Source organism: Gopherus evgoodei, chromosome 2 (genome assembly GCF_007399415.2).
Source record: "Gopherus evgoodei ecotype Sinaloan lineage chromosome 2, rGopEvg1_v1.p, whole genome shotgun sequence".
In the NCBI taxonomy this organism is placed as follows: Eukaryota; Metazoa; Chordata; order Testudines; family Testudinidae; genus Gopherus; species Gopherus evgoodei.
This window is the reverse complement of record NC_044323.1, coordinates 276,951,178-276,970,071: the sequence shown is the minus strand read 5'-3', so window position 1 is coordinate 276,970,071 and position 18,894 is coordinate 276,951,178. Positions and strand designations below refer to the sequence as shown.

At 44.0% G+C, this 18,894-nt stretch overlaps 2 protein-coding genes across 3 annotated transcripts in view; both read right to left on the bottom strand.

Moving 5' to 3' along the window:
• Nucleotides 1-18,894, bottom strand: part of NSMCE2 (NSE2 (MMS21) homolog, SMC5-SMC6 complex SUMO ligase) — a 266,354-nt gene that overhangs the window by 62,640 nt on the left and 184,820 nt on the right. The window contains exon 7 of one of the 2 annotated variants that reach the window (XM_030553820.1): nt 16,811-17,198. The exons of the other annotated variant lie outside the window; for it this stretch is intronic. Coding sequence (XP_030409680.1) covers nt 17,189-17,198 — 10 coding nt within the window. The 3' untranslated portion in view covers nt 16,811-17,188. Of the gene's footprint in view, nt 1-16,810; nt 17,199-18,894 lie in introns of those variants that run through there. 2 annotated transcript variants of the gene reach the window in all.
• Nucleotides 181-7,495, bottom strand: TRIB1 (tribbles pseudokinase 1). The gene is made up of 3 exons (XM_030553815.1): nt 6,753-7,495; nt 4,856-5,148; nt 181-2,451 (listed from the first exon to the last, which is right to left on the bottom strand). The coding sequence occupies exons 1-3, from the start codon at nt 7,068-7,070 to the stop codon at nt 1,983-1,985; spliced, it is 1,080 nt and encodes a 359-aa protein (XP_030409675.1). The 5' UTR covers nt 7,071-7,495; the 3' UTR covers nt 181-1,982.

Genomic DNA, 18,894 nt, shown 5'->3' with positions numbered 1-18,894 from the left:
GATGACTGCTGGATTTGGCACTAAGTGGAAAGCATTATCTCCCGTGTGACCAAACAGCCGCACAATTGTATGTTAACAAAGTATCTGCAGGACCAAAATACACTTTAGATGAATATAAGTCTAAATAAATAGATAAACTTAACCTCAAGACATATAAAAACATGAAACTGAGAACAAACATTTATGAAACCAGGTTTATTAAAACTTTTCTACAAGTCAGACTTTATCATCTAGGTTTCCACATACATACATATGTACAGGTTGGACAGTGTTTTTAGCTTGTGTGGCAGCTTTTCCACCAATATATACAGATTTACTTTTTTTAGGTTTAAACTGTATCACAGATACAAATGTCAAGCAATCATGAGAGATTTAGTGCAACAGAGGTACTTCACCCTTCTCTAATACTCATGATTCTGTCAAGTTAGTATTGCCAACAATAATTCACATTAAACTGCTCTTCGACACCTCGGTTATTAGGACACACATACAACAGCAACTCCCTCCCCCCTGAAAACAGTAAGATATATGTACAAAGTACACAGTACATGAGGTATATATGGCATTCTCACAATGCATGGTGGTACTGTAGCTTGCCAGGGGTTAGTCCTTAAAATAACTGCATCATTCTTGTGCCATTGTGTCAATGTACAGCATAGTCATTTACCCGTTTAACAAATTCACTTTAGAAACTGTGTATATGTCATCTTAGTGAACCACTTTTAATACAAGTTGATATTTGTGTACATCATCAACCAGGCACAAACATGAAACAAAGCAGAAATCTTAGGCAGGACTAGGCTTTACTTATCCCCAATCCAAGAAAGTAATCATTACTTAGATGCATTCATTATCCACATAAATTTGAAATATTATGAATAATCATGCAAAAAAAATTTAAGAAAAACAAACATAGCCACAGGCAGATGATACATCTGAATAGTCAAGTACAGATGTCTGGAGAATTTAAGTTTCAAGACCAACCAAGTTTTTGTACAGGATTTTAAACCTAAGAGACAATGCTTTGTAGAACTGAGCCAATAGGAAAACAGAAGGGTTCACCTATACTGTACAAGACCCTTCTCTCTCTTTTCCAAGACAAGGTGCTCCAACCTATGGTGGTGTGTTTTGGTACACGGACATGTGATGGCACTCTGAGCTTACAAGGGCATAGAATTATATATTCTTTGTCACAGGTAGGCTTAAATAAATTAAAAATGCATTTTATGTTCAGGGAGATGGTATTATATGAAATCCAACTGAAAGGCCAGATATCTTCTCCTCGTTAAAAGGTTACTGGATTAATCTGCCAAAAGCAGTAGAGGAAGACAACACTGTACATTTAATTATGGATGGATCTTTAATAGCTTCATATAATATACCTGCTAATAGCAGGATCTACCTGACAAGTTAGCAGGTTGTTGGACTTGGTGGGTCAAGACCTCCCTCCACCATTAAAGTGCACTTATAGTCAGAAAATTACTCTATAAAACTGGCAACAAGGTGCTCCTTACTGATTCCTCTCATTAATTTCCATGTCAGATTTGGTCTTCCCCCATTTAGTATCTTCAGTGCTACACATTCCACTTAATACCTGTGGGGGGGGGGGGGAAGGGGAGGCCTAGCATCTTTTTGTCTGTTTCTTACATCACCAATAATAAGATTCTGCAATCAAAGATCACCCGGCAGTTGGGTGGTTGATGATGATGCACGAGGCAGAATAGATTCCAGCTGGCTTTTCCACAGCTGTACTGGCCCTGCAGTGCTAATAGTACGCACTTGCCAACAGAGTGAGCAGATATCACTCTGGATCCGCTGAGTAAGTAGTTGCCTGCCTTGTTTATTTACTTGTTTTTTAAACATAGTCACTTTTCTGATTATAATGACACTTTAGAATGTTGTGCATCTGTAATGTGGAAAAATGAACCCCTAAAAAAGATGCCTTGTGTGAGAACTGTATGAGGTTTTTGGAGATTTCAGGACTAACAGAAGAAGGAACTTATATCATCACTGTCTCCATGATGCTCTGGAACAATTTGATCAGAAGTTCCTATATCCTGGTCTACATATCCAGGTTCCAAAACTGCTTCAAACCAAGGATGAAGCAAGATCTCTGGAGCAGTGAGTCTTTCCGATGGTTCCCGTCTCAGCAGGCTACGAATGAGGCATCTGGCTTTGGGAGAAACATGATCAGGAATACAGAACTGTCCACGGCGGATTTTAGAAAACAGAGTACTAGGGTCTGAGTCATGGAAGGGATAGCGTCCTACTAGGAGGGTATACAGCATTACTCCTAAACTCCAAACGTCAGCTGATTTTCCAGAGTAGGTCCCTGTTGTGTTTAAGATTTCAGGGCTGACATAGGCTGGGCAGCCATGTTTATCTGACAGAGCATCATCTTCCCCCTTGATGATGTGAGTATCTTCTAGGTTTTCAAGTCTCAGCTGAGTCCTGAGGAAGAGAGAAACAGATGTATGGGTTACAAAACTGTTTTAATAATGAGCACAGAGATAATTTAACACACAAGGTTGTCTGCTGTTACAATCCCTACTGGACCATGACCAAAGGGAGAAAAACTTAGCTGTGAAAATGTAGCAGAGAAACTGTGAGTGCTAGACTAGACCTGATCCAGGTGCAAGAAAGGTGCAGCTACAGTAACAATGTCACACAATACTGCATACTGTGGGGAAAATAATGTTATTTCATAGCCTCTATATTGTTAAAATTCCACAATTGAGGAATATCCCTGAGTGCCATTCTACCTAGGTTGGACTGTAACCGTGCTTGGTTAATTTACTACAGTGTTATTACTATTTCCAGTTTAACCATGAGAATGCATCATCCAGCAGCATGCCCTTTTAAATCTCAAAGTCCAGATCCCCTCTGCACACACCATGGCGATTAATCCTCCTGCTCATTTATATTTTTTTCCAGATGACGGTACATGTTATGCTTCAATGGCCATCTCTTCTGCAGGTATAGGCTTATCCTAGTTCCTAACTTCAGGTTAAGTAGAAAGGTTTTACATTAGCTGAGCAGCCATTCCTTTGCTCTTGAATGGCTCTGTTCTGCCTTACAGCTTAATGGTGCGTGAATGCATTAACTGCACTGTGTCCTCAATGTGACTTCCTATCGTAATGTAAAATACCCATCGGTTCTGTAAACGGAAAATATGACTCAGCCTATGCTGTTGGCTTCCGATTGGCTGCTGCAGCACTAGAACACTGCACCTGTGCTTCTTAGACTAAGAGTCTCCTTACATTGCTTAACCCTCTTGTTACCAAATTTGACGCATATGACATTAGCCTGTGCAATGCTTATTTCCAAATTAGAAAGACTGTGTGCAATCTAACATTTCAGCGAGAGGTTTTATCTCATCATAGGTGGGAAAAGCTGCAACAGTTTCCTTCAAGGGTCTCACTATTTTGTAGGTTAACATATATCTTTTCCGCTTAAAAAAAAAGCAGTGTTTAAAAGGCAGTGTTGGAACAGCTATCTTGCTTTGTACATTAATAAATTCAAACTTAAGAGATACTAGCCAAATTAAAATTATTTAAAAAAGTAAATTTTCTTATGTTTTATTGGGACCTCAGTTATTACTAGTGAAAGAATTTTAAAAACGGTTTTCTCATGGTTAATGTTGTTCACTCACTGCAGCTTTCACTAGAATAAAACTAGTTCCTTTCAGTTTTGCACTGGGCCATGCGACAACACAAGGGCAGAAATGTTCGCTTAAACATTTTTTTTCCTGTCTGAATAATTAAAAAAAAAAAGTCAGAAATAGTTCTATCAACCTAGATTTTATAAATCTAGTTTTTACAAAGCCTATACTCTGGGCTAAATTTGACTAGACAGTGTCTCTTTAAGCCGTGCATGCTACAAGGAGCTCATTTAACATTTGGGTTCTCAATATAAGATGTAAACCTCCTTCAAAAAGCAACATTATTTACCCCATTTTAACCCCTTCATTTCTTTTTGTGCGTGTGTGTGTGGGGAGGGGGTGTTCAGGGCTCTGACCACATGCAAAGTACACCACATTATGTGGCACTTAGGTCTTAAAATAGGGAGCCTGTCCTCTGCAGAGGAGGAGGGATCAAAGCTTCTACTTGCACTGTAAGTGTAACTTGGAGTAGATCGACTCCAACTATACTAACAGAGTGACGGAAATGCGATTTTACAGGTCCTTTCTGCAAAAGAAATTGAACACTGAGGCCCTCATTCTGCTATGAGATCTGTGCTGGTAGATCCCTGCACTGGTTTCAGTGGGTCTTTGTAAAGGGACAAGAGTCCATCTGTAAAAGATCCAATTACAGTACTGCAGCCTAAATTAATTACACCTTTTTTTTTACGTCAAAGTTGTTTTCCTTTTGTTTTATCATGCCCCAGCCTCGTTTCATTTACTGTCTGCGCCTTTTTCTCATTTACTTTGAATCTGATGTTCAAATGCAGTGTATTTTGATGTCTGGAGCTAATAAGTTCTGAAATCACTATCTGTTTGTACACCAAACAGTTTAATCTGAGCAGCTGCTGAATCAGACAGGAACCTATGTGAGGTAAGTTGTACACAGTCAAACTCAGAGGTAAAATAAGCATTTACAAATCAGAGCCATGACATGTTAGGTGTGCAAATGCGCAAACACACACACACAGTTGTGCACAGGACAATTTGCAGAGGATAACTGGTTTAGAACCCTATTTTACTTCTCTACAGTGTTCTCCCCCCAAAAAAGCTGCCTTTCCTCTAGTCCGCCTGGAAGGTCTTGGAGAACTTTGATTCACTTTGATAGAGTTCTCCTCTAGAAGCGCTATTCCTCCCCGCCACCTTCACAAAGGCCACTCAGTGAGCATCGCTTACCTTTCTTCAGTAGAAAAGACAAATTTCCTGAGCTTGAGGTCACCCAGCACAATGGCCGATTGGTGGCAGTGAGCTACAGCTGAGACGATCTGCTTGAAAAGCTTGGCAGCCTCCTCTTCTCGCAGCCTCTTACAGCTCCTAACATAGGAGTGCATGTCCCCAAAGTCCTTCTCAAGGAAGACATAGGCCTTGGTGTCCCCCAGAATCACTTCCACTACCCCAGTGATATTTTTATGAGATGGCAGCTGAATATAGAGTCGAATTTTGTCCTGGTAGTGTTTGAGAGGGAACACCTGTAAAGACAAAATTTTAAAAAAGGATCTTCATTACCAGGAGTGCTAAAGCTGGTCTACAATACAACAAATTTCCATGGACAATGCTGAGACAATTCGATGGGAGCCAGCCCTCAATATCAACTATGTTAAAAGCCGCTTTGGAGATACCTTCCAAAAATATTTAGATATTGTTAATCTGAAGGAGAAGAAAACTTTAAGGACAATTGATGGTTTTGCCTTTCAGTTACTCTGAGGTTTCACACAAGGGTGATCATGGTTACACTGTAAAGTCCTAGTATGCAAACTGCGATTGAACTCACGGATGTCTAATTCAGGGAATGGCAGGCAGGGAGATGTTTTGTAAGGATTTGACAGTGTTCTCTCGGTGACGTGCTAAGCTTGGTTAAATGTTACTCACATCCTAGGCTTGACTGGAATCAGTGATACACATGGAATGTCATCACTTCTATTCATTTGATATCTCCGGGGAGAAACTTGGATACACAACTTATAATTCCCACTTCTCTTCCTTCATTACCCAATATTACAGTCATTAAAACCTCCCCCCTTGTCCCAAAGATGCCTTTAGGCCCATCTGCCAAGGAAGGATTAGAAAACACTCCTGATCATCATTAGAGCCAGGCAGCAGGTGGCAGCAGTAAACTCAGAGTCAGCAACTGGCCCATTCAGAAATAGGTCCAAGACAACAGACAAGCATAGTGTGTTCTTTAAAAGCCCTGTTGACATCTCAGGGAAAACTCTGCAAGCAGGGTTAGTCAGGAACAATTCTGCTGGGTGTCATTGTCAGCAGGGGAAAGAAGGAGGGAGCAGCAGTGATGGGGCTCCATTTGGCCCTCTCTTTTAATCTAGAGCATTTGCATGGAAGACTGTTGTTTCTCCTGAATCTGTGTCTGCTTCTGATCTTTTTATTTCTCACCTTACAAGCCACAGACCACATCTACTAACTATAGGAGAGTTACTGTAATCCAATGAGATCTGAGTTGGGAGTAGGGTGACCAGATATCCCAATTTTATAGGGCCAGTCTCAATTTTGGGGTCTTTTTCTTATATAGGCTCCTATTACCTGCCTCCCCCTGTCCCGATTTTTCACATTTGCTGTCTGGTCTCTCTGGTGGGGAGCCCCGTCTCGCCAAAGTGCGGATCTAGGCAGCTCCACTTAAAGAACAGATCGAACTTTTCTCATGGGCGAAGCCCGTTCGAAACTCACCAGAACTCCAACCTGCACCCCAGCCTGGCACCGCTATAACAGACCTAAGCGCTCGGCTGGGCCAGTCCCTGCCTGCCACCGCCTCCCCAGCCCACTGGGCTGCCCATCCCCGGGGTCCGGGGCCGGGCCAGATCAATGGGAGGGCGGTGGCGGCAGAACACTGTGTATAGTGGGGATGCTGAGAGCCACTGACCCAAACTGCAAACCCTGTATCTGATGCAAACCCCTTCAAGCCCGGGGTGCAGCAAGCAACCCCCCGCCCCCTTAGCTCCAGCACCTACGGGGGAGCCCAAAGCCTGCAGTGTCCGGGCTGGGCGAGGGAACAGTAGCGGGTCTCCAAGCCCCCCTCCCCAGCAGGCGGATCCCCCGGGGGCAGCGGGCGCCTGGCGCTTACCTTGCAGCGCAGCTCCTGGCCCGTGTGGATGTTGAGCGCCCGGGACACATGCTCCCTGTCGGCCAGGGGCAGCAGCAGGTAGCCGGCAATGAGGCTGGGGCTCTGGGCGCTGCCCGGCGAGGCGGGGGCGCACGGCGAGCCCGGCGCGCTGAGACAGTCCTGGGGGCTGCTGGGGCACTCGGAGAGCCGGGGGCACTTGGCCGCTGGGGCGTCCTCGCTGGAGCCGTCCTGCAGCAGCAGCCGCTTGGAGGGGGCGCTCCGGCACCGGGCGGCCGGCAGCAGGAGTCCCGGGCGGCGGGGCTGCGTCTTGCGGCTCATGGAGACGGAGAGGCGGGGGGCGCTCCCAGCCGGGCGGGCAGAGGGCGGCGGCGAGCGGCTTCCCAGCGGGCTGTCCCCGGGCTGGGGAGCGCCCCAGGCACATATAAGGTGTGTGGGGGGGACTCCCACGGCGGGTCTCCGCGGCGGGAGCTGCTGCTGCAGTGAAGGGCTCCGCGGTGCGTCCCCCAGAGCCGAGCGGGGTAGGTCGGTGCCTCTCGCCTCCGGCTCGGCGTGTGTGTGCAGCGAGCGCAGCGCAGCGCAGCCAGCCCGGGCTGTGCCCTCCCGGCGTGACTCACCCCGCACACTCACTCGCAGGTTATCTGTCAACAGGGCAGGGTTGTGCAATGGCGAGGATGCCACATCCCCCCTCCCCGCGCCTGCCTCCAGCAGCAGCCTGGAGCTTTTTCCACAGCCGCTGCCAAAGGCCGGAGTTGGAGATCTTAAAAGTTCCCTTGACGCAAGGGAAGTGGGCAGGGGCCAGAGGAGCGAGGCCCGCTCTCATTGGTGCTCCCACCTCATTCAGAAGACACGGGATGACTGGGATGGGCGAAAGCGGCTCTCGTGTATCACACAGCAGTGCATGCAACGGGTGTGTGTGTGTGTGTGTGTGCATGCAGCTCTGGTGTGTCAAACTCCAGCAATATATGCGGGGGTGGGGGCGAAGGGGAGGTGTGCGCACAGCTCTGTGTCACCCTCCAGCAATGCATGCAGTCGGGGGGAGGGAGGGTGCATGCAAATATGTTTTACCTTCCAGCAGTGCATGCAGCAGGGTTTGGGTGTAGCCTTGTGTCCCACTCCAGCAGTGAATGCATTAGGGATGTATGCAGCTCTGTTGTGTCCCACTCCAGCAGTGAATGCAATTCCTTGTCAGACCCCAGCAGTGCATGCAGCAGGGTTTGTGTGTAGCCTTGTGTCCCACTCCAGCAGTGAATGCATTAGGGATGCATGCAGCTCTGTTGTGTCCCACTCCAGCAGTGAATGCAATTCCTTGTCAGACCCCAGCAGTGCATGCAGCTGGGCATTGCCAGAGGCTCTGATCTGTCACACTCTCGTAATGCACATAATTGTGTGTCCAAGCCCCCCACCTATCTGAGAGCTTTTCAAACATTAATGGATTTATCCTCACAAAACTCCGGTGAGGCAGGGCAATGTTATTAATCCCATTTTAATGGGGTATCTACAGAGAGATCAAGTGACTTGCCCAAACACATGCAGAAGGGCTCTACGCAACGAAACTGTGAACTGAATCCAGATCTCCTAAATCATTGGACACTGCCCTTAGCATAAGACCATCCCCTTCACACCTTGGAATCACCCTTTGCATGACACTCTCCCCTGCACAAACTAATGTTGCATGTGTAAAGCTCCAAGCACTGCACCAAGCTGCATTGCATAGGATTCTGCTGTGTTACCTAGCAACACTGTATGCAATGTGGCTTTGCATGCAGTTCAGATATAATCTAGCAGTAAGGCATGCAGGTGACATGGCTCTCCTGTCACATTCCTACAATGCGGGCAGCTAGGCATTTAAAGTGGTGCCGATATAGCAACGCATTAAACTAGGGATTACAGTATTGTTTTCTCACATCACTGTGGCATTCCATGCAGCACTGATATTTTTCATACCAAAGTTCAGAATGCTGCAACAAGTCGATTATAGAAAACTTTTGATACAGACTGAGACCTCATCTTCCATTTTTTAAAGGTTTGATTTTTACATACAAAAATTGTGCCCACGCAACGAATGTGTAAGCGCAAGTCTAAATACATGACCCCTTACTACCTGATTATGAGTCCAAGTCTGGTAGTTAGATGCACAAATAGATAGATATGGAGGCAAAACTGGATCATGTGTTACAAAGTTGCATGGAGACCACTCTTTTTGAAAACGTGTCCCTAAAGGTGGCATTAACATTTTCTCTACCAGCACTTTATGCAGCTGGGAAACCTCCAGAAATTTCAAATGCTTATGCAGTGGCCATCAATCATCATTTTGTTCTTATATATCCAAGCTTCAGCAGACATGGAAGGCACTTGCCTGGTAGTGTTGGACTTGGCAGACTGGAACTGAGACCTTGCTGTTACTCAGTCGTTGGCCACTTGCTACTGGGAGATGAGACCTGCATCTCTGCCTCCCACAGGTGGCATTTGAAACAGCTTTCTTGAGATCATGTTTATTTGGAGAAAGCCTGACCCTCAGGGCCTTTCTCCCTGGGGCAGAACAGGTGCTCAGCGGGTTTGTCTACTGCAGATGTAACATGACAGGAGGGACATAGCTTGATGCTGGTGGATTTAGTTTGTGCTATCCTGAAGCACAATGAAAGATGGGGTCCTGCAACCAAGTGGACGAGGCTGAACAGAACTTAAAGGAAAGGAAGGCCTAATGGGGCCACAAAGCAGAAAGACACCCCTCACCCCAAGTCCAGCTTTCCCAAAACTGCTCTAACAAAATAAAAGATATGCAGAGATTTCCCTAAAAATGGACCAATGGACACAGCTGTTCCTCTTCAGAATGGATGCACAAGAGACGGACAGGACATGCACAAACACCCTCTCCACAACAGACCACAAATAGCCCCATGATAAGCTTCACCAAGAATGGAGACCCATGCAGGCAGTAGAGAATTGTCACTTTTTCCTTCTGCAGCCCATGCCTCCCTCAGCTATCTCTGTTTTCTTTTCCTTCATTAATGGCTTTCTCCACCCATTCAGTATACCGGAGGCAAGGATTTTTATTTTTATTTTTTTGCATTGATAACCCAGCTGTGCAACACTGAGAATTAGTGCATAGGTGGGATAGTAAAAAAAGGCTAACCCAGCCAGTATGGATCTGTGATCATAGCTATACATACTATCATGTAGAACATGTCCTTTTCTATTCATTGTAACTATATTAGCGTCCCCTGCCTTTGTTACTCACTGTTTGCAAATATTCATTTGAACTTATTGTAGAATGAGTGTTTCATATGTCTACCAGTATTTACAGTGAACATGTGTCTTTGCGTAGGACCAAAAATATTCACTATTTGTCATGCTTCTATTTAAAAAAATTTCAATGATCCTGTCAGGTAGAAAAAATAGTACCTTGTGACTTAGGTGACCGATCATACCCAGTGAATTGCAGAGTCAGACTGAACAGATTGCAAACCACCGGGCGGCTGAAAATGGTGGCTCCAAATTAATAACAAATCGATTGGCAGAAAGCAGGAGGAGCTCACAGATTATTTGCAAATGGAAAAAAGAGCAACATAGCCAACAAATGTTCCCTACAGATAATTCAGCCAGCTCTAGTTTTGACAGAATTCTTCAGGAGGAAGAAAAACTAAAATGTGCTATTTGCATACACACAAATTCTCTGTAATACAGCACTGAGACTTGGATAGCAGCACAATGGGCCTCTCATCTACTAAATTGTATGTTCAATTAGTGTAACAATCCAGATTCTACTCTGCTAATCTATTTTAATAAAATGATGCAAATAAACTAGATGAGGTCTTTTCCATCAGGAAAGTCTACAATTCAATGAATGCAGGTATTTGTTGTGATTCTTAATAGATAACCACTCTGCAGCTTTATATATGCCTTCAGCTACTTTCAGTATATTTAAAGAAACACATGCAACTCTTGTGCTGGATGACTCAGAGCATAGCAGGCCCATTAATATGTTTGAACGTAAGAAACATATGTCAAAAAGGGATTTCCCAGGGGCTGCATTTTCTCTCTTTTCAGAAATACAGTTCTGTTAAAGGTCTGCAGATAGTTTCTGAAGCAGTTCTCTTCATCTCTCAAAACATGCTATTTTATGTTCTGTGTGTTGTAGGTGAAATATTCCTAAGCGAAAATCTGACCTTTGTCTTTTGTAATTCTGGGAACTTTGCAAGTTTCATTTGGCTTGAAGGATTTAGCTTAAACAAATAGGAGGTTATTTTCTACATCTGAAATAGTGTTGTTTTAGAATAGTGTTTTGGGCAGGTTGTAGTATGTATGGACACTGCACAAGACCAATAGCTCCTTTTCTATATATACTGTTTATTCTACTTACTACTCAGTGAAAGAAATTACTGTATCACCTACAAAAAGTGGATTAAAGCTTTTAATCAAAACCCTAACTATGCAGCGATGTGTACAAGATGTGTACTTACCTTCAGTCCCAAGCCTGCAAAGGGATCCACCCACATGGCCCCTTTATGCCTGCACAGTGTAGCACTATGCTCAATATCCCTTTTAAGGAGAAGAGCTTCACTGAGCAACCATTTGATCTCATTATTAGATCTCTTCTCCTGCCTCTCCCCTACCTCTTTGTAGCTTCTTGTGACCCATACTTGCTGCATGAGGTCTCAAGTTAGACCAGAGTCCTGCAGACAGCACTGTGATTATCATCATAGTTGATTTGTGTTCCAGTAGTGCCAAGAAGCCCTATTGTGTGGATCACTATGGTCCCTTAGAATATGTGTTAGCTACTTATACTAAACAATCTGTTCCAGCTTGCATTTTGCTTTGATGCTGAAAGCACCTTTCCAGACCAGAAGAGGAGCTCTGTGTAAGCTCGAAAGCTTGTCTCTCTCCCCAACAGAAGTTGGTCCAATGAAAGATACTGCCTCCCCACCCTGTCTCTCCACAGTCTAGATAGACAGATAAAGGGTCTGAGAGGAAACTGAAGCACAGAAGAACTGCAAACAGAACCCTAATCCCTGCCTCCCAGTCTGGCAGTCCATCTACTAGACCCCAAATAGTCAATGAGATTACTCAATGTTGTATAAAAGTTAATGCATATGGAAGGGTCTTTTCAGACTCAGGGTTTTAGATCTGTAAAGTGTTCAGGGCAGGGAATGTATCTTTCCTTGTTTCTGTGATCTATCTAGCATAGATTTGGGCACTCAAACTATAATATAAACAAGCTCACAGCAGCAGTAAAAGGAGGACAGACATTAATAAACCCATTTAAAAAAACATCAGTAGCAGTATGAGTCATACTTGTTGGGTGCCGTAGAGTTGTCAGAAAGGGTCTATATTTTGACCCACAATGTTTCTTCCACATGCTACACTGTAAAACTGGAATTATTTCTGTACAATTGTGCTGTTTTGACCGATTCAAGAAATGCCTGAAAAATGTATGCAAATCCTTGCTATTTATTGAACCTGCCTAGAAACGTGTTTTTCAGCCGTAGCAGGCGAGTGTGCAATGGGTGACACTTTGCCCTGCTTAGCAATGGACTTGAATGGTAGCATGCATGTCTGACAGCGGGGGTCTGGTAAGATGACTAAGCATAAGAGGAATTCACATAAAAGACGCGTGAAGAACTACACACAGCGTTTGAGCGTTACACATTTGCAGAATGTGGAGCCAACAGGTTTTTCATAATACGACCTTTCCTTTAGCTTTTGTGATTGATTTTTAGACATCGTATGACATGTTTTTAATCATTAGGTCATGTTCCCTTGCTTTAAAAATCAGAAGACATTAACAAGAGTTCTACTTCCTCTCCTTACATTCTCCTTAGTCAGCTCAGCTCCAAGAATATTACAGCAAATAGATTTTTACCTCCCTAGTAAACACCAAGAGTGAAATTCACTCTTGCTTAGAGGGCCAGCGTTCCGTCTAGGTGGCACCTATGTTCCATTTAAGACCTATTTGAGGTCTTAGAAGGTGCACAGGCCTTTGGGCTATTTACCCCTATGTCATGAACCCTTTGGGCAGGCTAATGCAGCAACAAAGTAGCTGCAAGCCCAGTTTGGCACACGAGACCCTACAGAAAGCCCTGGCATTGGGGCATTACAGGATGGGTCAGGTGTAGACAGGCGAGTGGCTGGGGTGGGTATTGGGGCCCCTCTGTACCATTTCAGTGTCATAGTGGCATAAAATGAGCATAGTCGGTAAGACTGCTGTAGTCTGCCAAATTGGCCCCTGGCAACGCCCAACTAGGCTAAGGATGCATCTGGCAGGGATGAGTTTCACTCCAAATGCATCTATGAACATTCCCAAGGGATTTATTTAATCCAGTGAGCATCAAGGTGGGTAATGCTGTAAAACATATGTCAGTGCAAAAGAGAATTTACAAACTGAACGCATTGATGCCAGGAAGAAATATTGAATTTGTAGACTAGTTTTACTGTTCACGCACCATAGTAATTAAACATTCTGAACCAAATCCTCAAAAGAGTGCACCATTCATGCACATACCGAGATTTGTGTACCCAGATAGGGGCATTTGTGCACCTAAATTGGCAAGCATTCCCTTTGTCAATGCACATCATTTTATCATTTATTTGTGGAAGCACCCACTGTATGATAACTGTTTGCAAAGTGCCTAAGGTACCAGCTCCAAGGAGCTCACAGTCTGAGGACATGACAAAATCTGGCTGTAAAGACTAAATCCTGCCCTGGAAACGGATGATAAAAGAAAGCATGCTGCCTGCTGTGTCCTCTGCTCCTGGAATCCAGACTGCAAGGACAGGATTTTTCACTTGCAGTAACGTGCTGTGGAATTCATGCTGAAGCTCTTTGGAGAAAGAGTACCCTGCACCTCAACTAGCAGCCAGCTGGTACTTTCTACTGACCATGGCACATGCATTCTGATTGCTACAAAAGATCCAGCAGAATACAGAAAGTCAGGGCACGGGTGAAAGGCTCCACTCTTTTCCTCCCATGAACACACCAACATGTATTTTTAACTGAAATAAAGACATGTTTCATTCAGTGATGCATCTCATGTGATGGACAGAGTAAATGTAAATTAGACAGGTCACTTACAATTAAAGTGACTATCATGGCAAAAAATGAAGTAAAAATTTTAGTGAACAGCCAAAAAAGCCATGGCACACAATTATTTTACCTAATATTAAATTGCCATTTAAAATATGAAAAGTCAAATATCTTATTTTGCACCAGAAATTGTTCCAAGCCATGTAATATTTAACCTAGTACTGTAATAGCAAAATCTCCATATGCTACTAAGCTGGCCATATACAGAGCCACATTTGTAACAATGCAGGGAGTTTATTCAGAGTGATAAAGACCATGACTTCTTACAAAAGAGGAAAAAGACATTATAAATCATGTTTTCTGCCATGGAAATCACGTGCATGGCAAACATACTAGAATTATAGATACTAGCTCAGGGTGGCCATCTGTGGCTCCGGAGCCACAAGCAGAAGTTAATATGCGGCTCCTTGTATAGGCACCAACTCTGGGGCTGGAGCTACAGGCACCAACTTTCCAATATGCCAGTGCTGCTCACTGCTCAACCCCTGGCTCTGCCACAGGCCCTGCCCCCACTCCAACCCTTCCTGCCCCCTCCCCTCAGCCTGCAGTGCCCTTTCCTCCCCAGAGCCTTCTGCCCACCACAGAACAGCTGATTGGGAGGTGCGGGGATGGAAGGGGAGGTGCTGATCGATGGGGCAGCCGGTGAGTGGGAGGTGCTCGGAGAGGAGGTAATTGGGAGCTGCTGACGTATCACTGTGGCTCTTTGGCAATGTACATTAGTAAATTCTGTCTCCTTCTCAGGCTCAGATTGGGCACCCCTGGTCTATTAGAATTAAACAACAGATTTTATGCTAGAACAAGATTTAACACACACAACAGAAAAACAAAGTAAAATCAACAAACTTAAATGTAATGGCATTCTTATGTACTGCCTTGATTTATGCAGGCGTTCTCAAGCTGGGGGTCACAACCCCTCAGGGGTCATGAGATTATTACCTGGGGGTCACAAGCTGTCAGCCCTGTTTCTGGTGGGGCTTTGGCCGTCAGCCCCATGCCCACATTACATTTAAATTAAATTTAAAATCCCTGATTTTAATTTATAAGGGGGGGGAGGTCGCCCTCAGAGGCTTGCTGTGTGAAAGGGGTCATCAATACAAAAGTGTGAGAACCACTGATTTATAGCCTATCTGGAAGTGTTGTTAGAGATGGCATTGGCAGGATATATAAACAGTCCCCTTTGGGGACCAAATCACAATGATGCAGAGTCTCATGAACAGCATCTTCTGATTTTGCTCCTTTCTGATCTAGGGAGCATCCAAGCTTCTTCTGTTATTTGAGGTCTCTCTGAAATTCTCACATTGGAGGTTCAGATTTTAAACCTCACATCACCATTTTTCTCCAGAAGCTGATTGCATAAGTTAGAACAGTGAGAGAGTGTCTTTCCATTTCCCTTCTGGTCAAGATGATATTATTCATACTGAGTTTACAAACAGACCATTCCTTTGATAAACTCCCTGCGCCATTCAGTTCACACGCATGGTTTCAACCTCTGTTTCATGTACGGTGATCAGACAGCAAGTGTGAAACATCGGGACGGAGATGGTGGGGGAATAGGCACCTATATAAGACAAAGCCCCAAATATTGGGACTGGCCCTATAAAATTGGGACATCTGGTCACTCTAGTTTCATGGATTGAAATGAAATCAACATCATCTCTTAAAACAAACTGCCTATTTAGGCCCTGATCCTGGGAAGACTTAGGCACAAGCTTAAGTTTGTACACTACGAGTGAAACCCTGACCCCACTCAAGTCAGCGGCAAAATTCAGTGCAGCCAAGATTTCATGCCATGAGTAATCTCATTGAAGTCATTGAGGCTACTCAGACTGTATAAAGTTAGGCACATGCATTGTATTTTGGCTGCTTAATGATCAATTACTTTTCACCTCTGATATTTATTGATTAGCGACTCGGAGTCAGGAAGCAGAATTTCCCATCTAGGCATGCGATTTTACTATGAGAATTAATTTGACAATATTTACCCCCTTGATTATTCCATTAAAAAGCTTTCCCTCCACTACAATTAGTATTTCATTGCCAGAAAAATAACTCATTATCCATGCAAGCATTTGCCATCTTACTTGCAATCACAGAATTTATATCAACAGACATGGCATTTGATTCCTTTGCAGACTAAATCTGTATCTGCAATGGGGATGCCTTCTATTTAAAGCTACTGACTGTAAGGAGAAGAAAATAGGAAGTTACTTACAATTACTTAGCACTTTTCATTCAGAAGGACCTCAGCTCTAAGGTACTTCCCTCTAAATTACTGCATTTTACCTATTATTGAAATGCAGCTACTCAGTATAGAACATAGTACAGCACAACATACAACCGGAGATCGGTATGCACAGATGTTTAATCAAAGAGGTGATAAACATCTAGTTAAAGCTTGAGTAGAATTTAGACAGGATTCAGTAAATTCTCAAGTTACAGCTTAGGCCATAATACCAAGTTTTAAACTCTCTACTCTTGAACAAAGTGACGACAGGTAGTCAGAACCTCTGTTTGACATCTCCTCAGCAATAGGGTGACCAGATAGCAAGTAGCAAGCATTCTTCCAGGTGGTTGAGCTCACAGCTCAGGAGTGGTAATGATGAACATATCTTTGATTCAGATGCATGTTCTTAATTTGTGGTGCTGTTTTGTTCTTCCAAGAAATCCTGGCATGATTACTTTCATAATCACACTGTGGGCACACTTCATTGATTACACTAATCTGGAAACGTCAGATATCCCCTAACTCTGAATTAGGGAATTCTATTAATTCAGAAGAACCTTTCCAAGTGAGAGACCTTTTTAAATGGCACCCACTCTACGGCACTATTGAAAGCTCTAGGATAGGGCTGCATGGATTCTTTTGCCTGTCCTTTCAACCAGCTACACCTTTAATCACTTATGGCCTGACCCCAAATGGATCCTTAATTTTAGAGGGAGTGACAGGTGCTCTCAGTATCTCTTAGGAACTGGCCATTGATTTGTATGCTGCCTGCTTCCTTCCTGAACCAAGTTTAGGTATGTGTGACTTTTCTTACTTTTTTAGGGCATCTCTTTACAGAAAAATGCTAAATCCTGATTCTCCTTCCTATAATCTTGTTGCAAAATTACTCGACGTCAAACTGTGAGATAAAATATACTCTTTGATTCTTTAATGTATCCATGCTTACAGCAAAAACACATAATGAGTTGAAACAAACTGTGCTTAAGGGTCCACTTCCATGAATCACAGTGATTAGTTTATTCATTTCCAATACTTCATTTCTGTGCTTTATTTCCCTGAAGTTTTCTTCTTCTAGAGCTGGGTTTCTGCATAACATGGACCACTCTGAATAGGGAGGTTGTCTCTTCTCCCCTATTCACCACTGCATAGACAAAACCAATGCTCAAGAAAGCTTTTTGCAAATGAACAATAAACACCCACTACCAAGAATAAACAACATTGGTTTCCTTGTGAACTCCTAGGCCTCAATTCCACCCCATGCTCCAGCCACTTTGCATTGCTCCACCAGTGCCAAACAACTCTAAACCTTGTGGGCCTGACCTCCAAGAGGATACTCCCTGTGTAGGGGGATTCTGAGAAAGTACAGGAGCTGCTGTAGGGACGCCTATGCTTCCTTGGCGCTCAGCCTGAAGGGCATGACTGGGGCTTTCCCTTCCTCACATAGTTGTAACAGACCTTTGGAGCTGTTGGCAGCTGGTGTATGCTAGAACACCTGTGTTGGGCACCAGTCCACTGCCAGGGCCGGCTCCAGGATTTTTTCTGACCCAAGCAGCAAAAAGACCCCCCCCCCCCGCGCGATCACGATCTGCAGCTCTACCGCCGCTGCTTCAGTCTTCAGCTATTCGCGGCTGGTCCTTCACTCCGAGAAGTAGTAAGGGACCTGCCGCCGAATTGCCGCCGAAGACACGGATGTGCCACCCCTCACCATTGGCCGCCCCAAGCAGCTGCTTGCTGGGTTGGTGCCTGGAGCTGGCCCTGCCCACTGCAGAAAACCCCCAGATTGGGACAATGCAAAAAGCACTTCACACACCCCACCCAGTGCGTCAAGTGCACAGCAATGGCAGCGGAGGATCTGACCCTCAGTACTTCAGTATCAATTGGCAAATCGTTTCTAGTAAAACGTATCAATAAAGAGCCATACATCCATTCTATCGCCAAAAGGGCAAAGGTCTACTCTTGGCCCTGCTCAGCTGACCAGTGGGAACATGGAGGCCAATACCTGTTCCATGAATTTAATGAAATGAATCAAGATTGGCCAAACAGATCAGAGAAGAGAGTTTATTCCAGGACTGCAATCAATGCAGTTAATCTGCTTTAGGCAACTGAAAATCATATGCGATATCTCAGTGATTTCTGGGTATTATCAGAAAAACTCTAATGTATCTGGAAGGATCCCATAACTATTTAAGTCATGGCTTTATAGGGCAAGTCCTGGACATTCTCAAAAAAGATCTCTCTGATTATAAAAGAAACCAACCTCAATTTAAATACAAATACTGCTTCAGACATCATATGTAACTGCTATTAAAGTAAGGCAGGTAGCTTCTGCCCAACTGTTAAATTTCTTTCCTTCAAAGAGTAAAAGGATCTCAGAGTTTATAGGGCTGAACTTGCTATTCAAGTTTCATGACTTCACAGACGTTGCCTAATTCAAGCTAGGGAAGAAAGGAAGGAAAAATCATTTATTGTGAGACAGGAATGTGAACATTCAAAGAATACTTTCCACTTATTGCATAAGTGATATGGGTGCTGACCTACTTGCTTTCCTTTTTCTTATAATATTGCACTTCAGGTTTGCCTGGTATTTCTCATATCTTTACTGCCTTATCCTGGCACTTTAAATACTAGAGACTGGGTACATATATGCAAAGTGCCCGCTTCAGAAATATGCTGAGCACCTGCACCTCCAATTAAACCCTCCAACTTGATCTCAGGATCAAGCCCTAACTCTTAAAATCTGGTACACAAACATATCCAGGAGATAGGGTGACCAGGCGTCCGGATAAAACTGGGGCCATCCCGATATTTGGGTGGTTGTCTCGTGTCCCGATATTTTG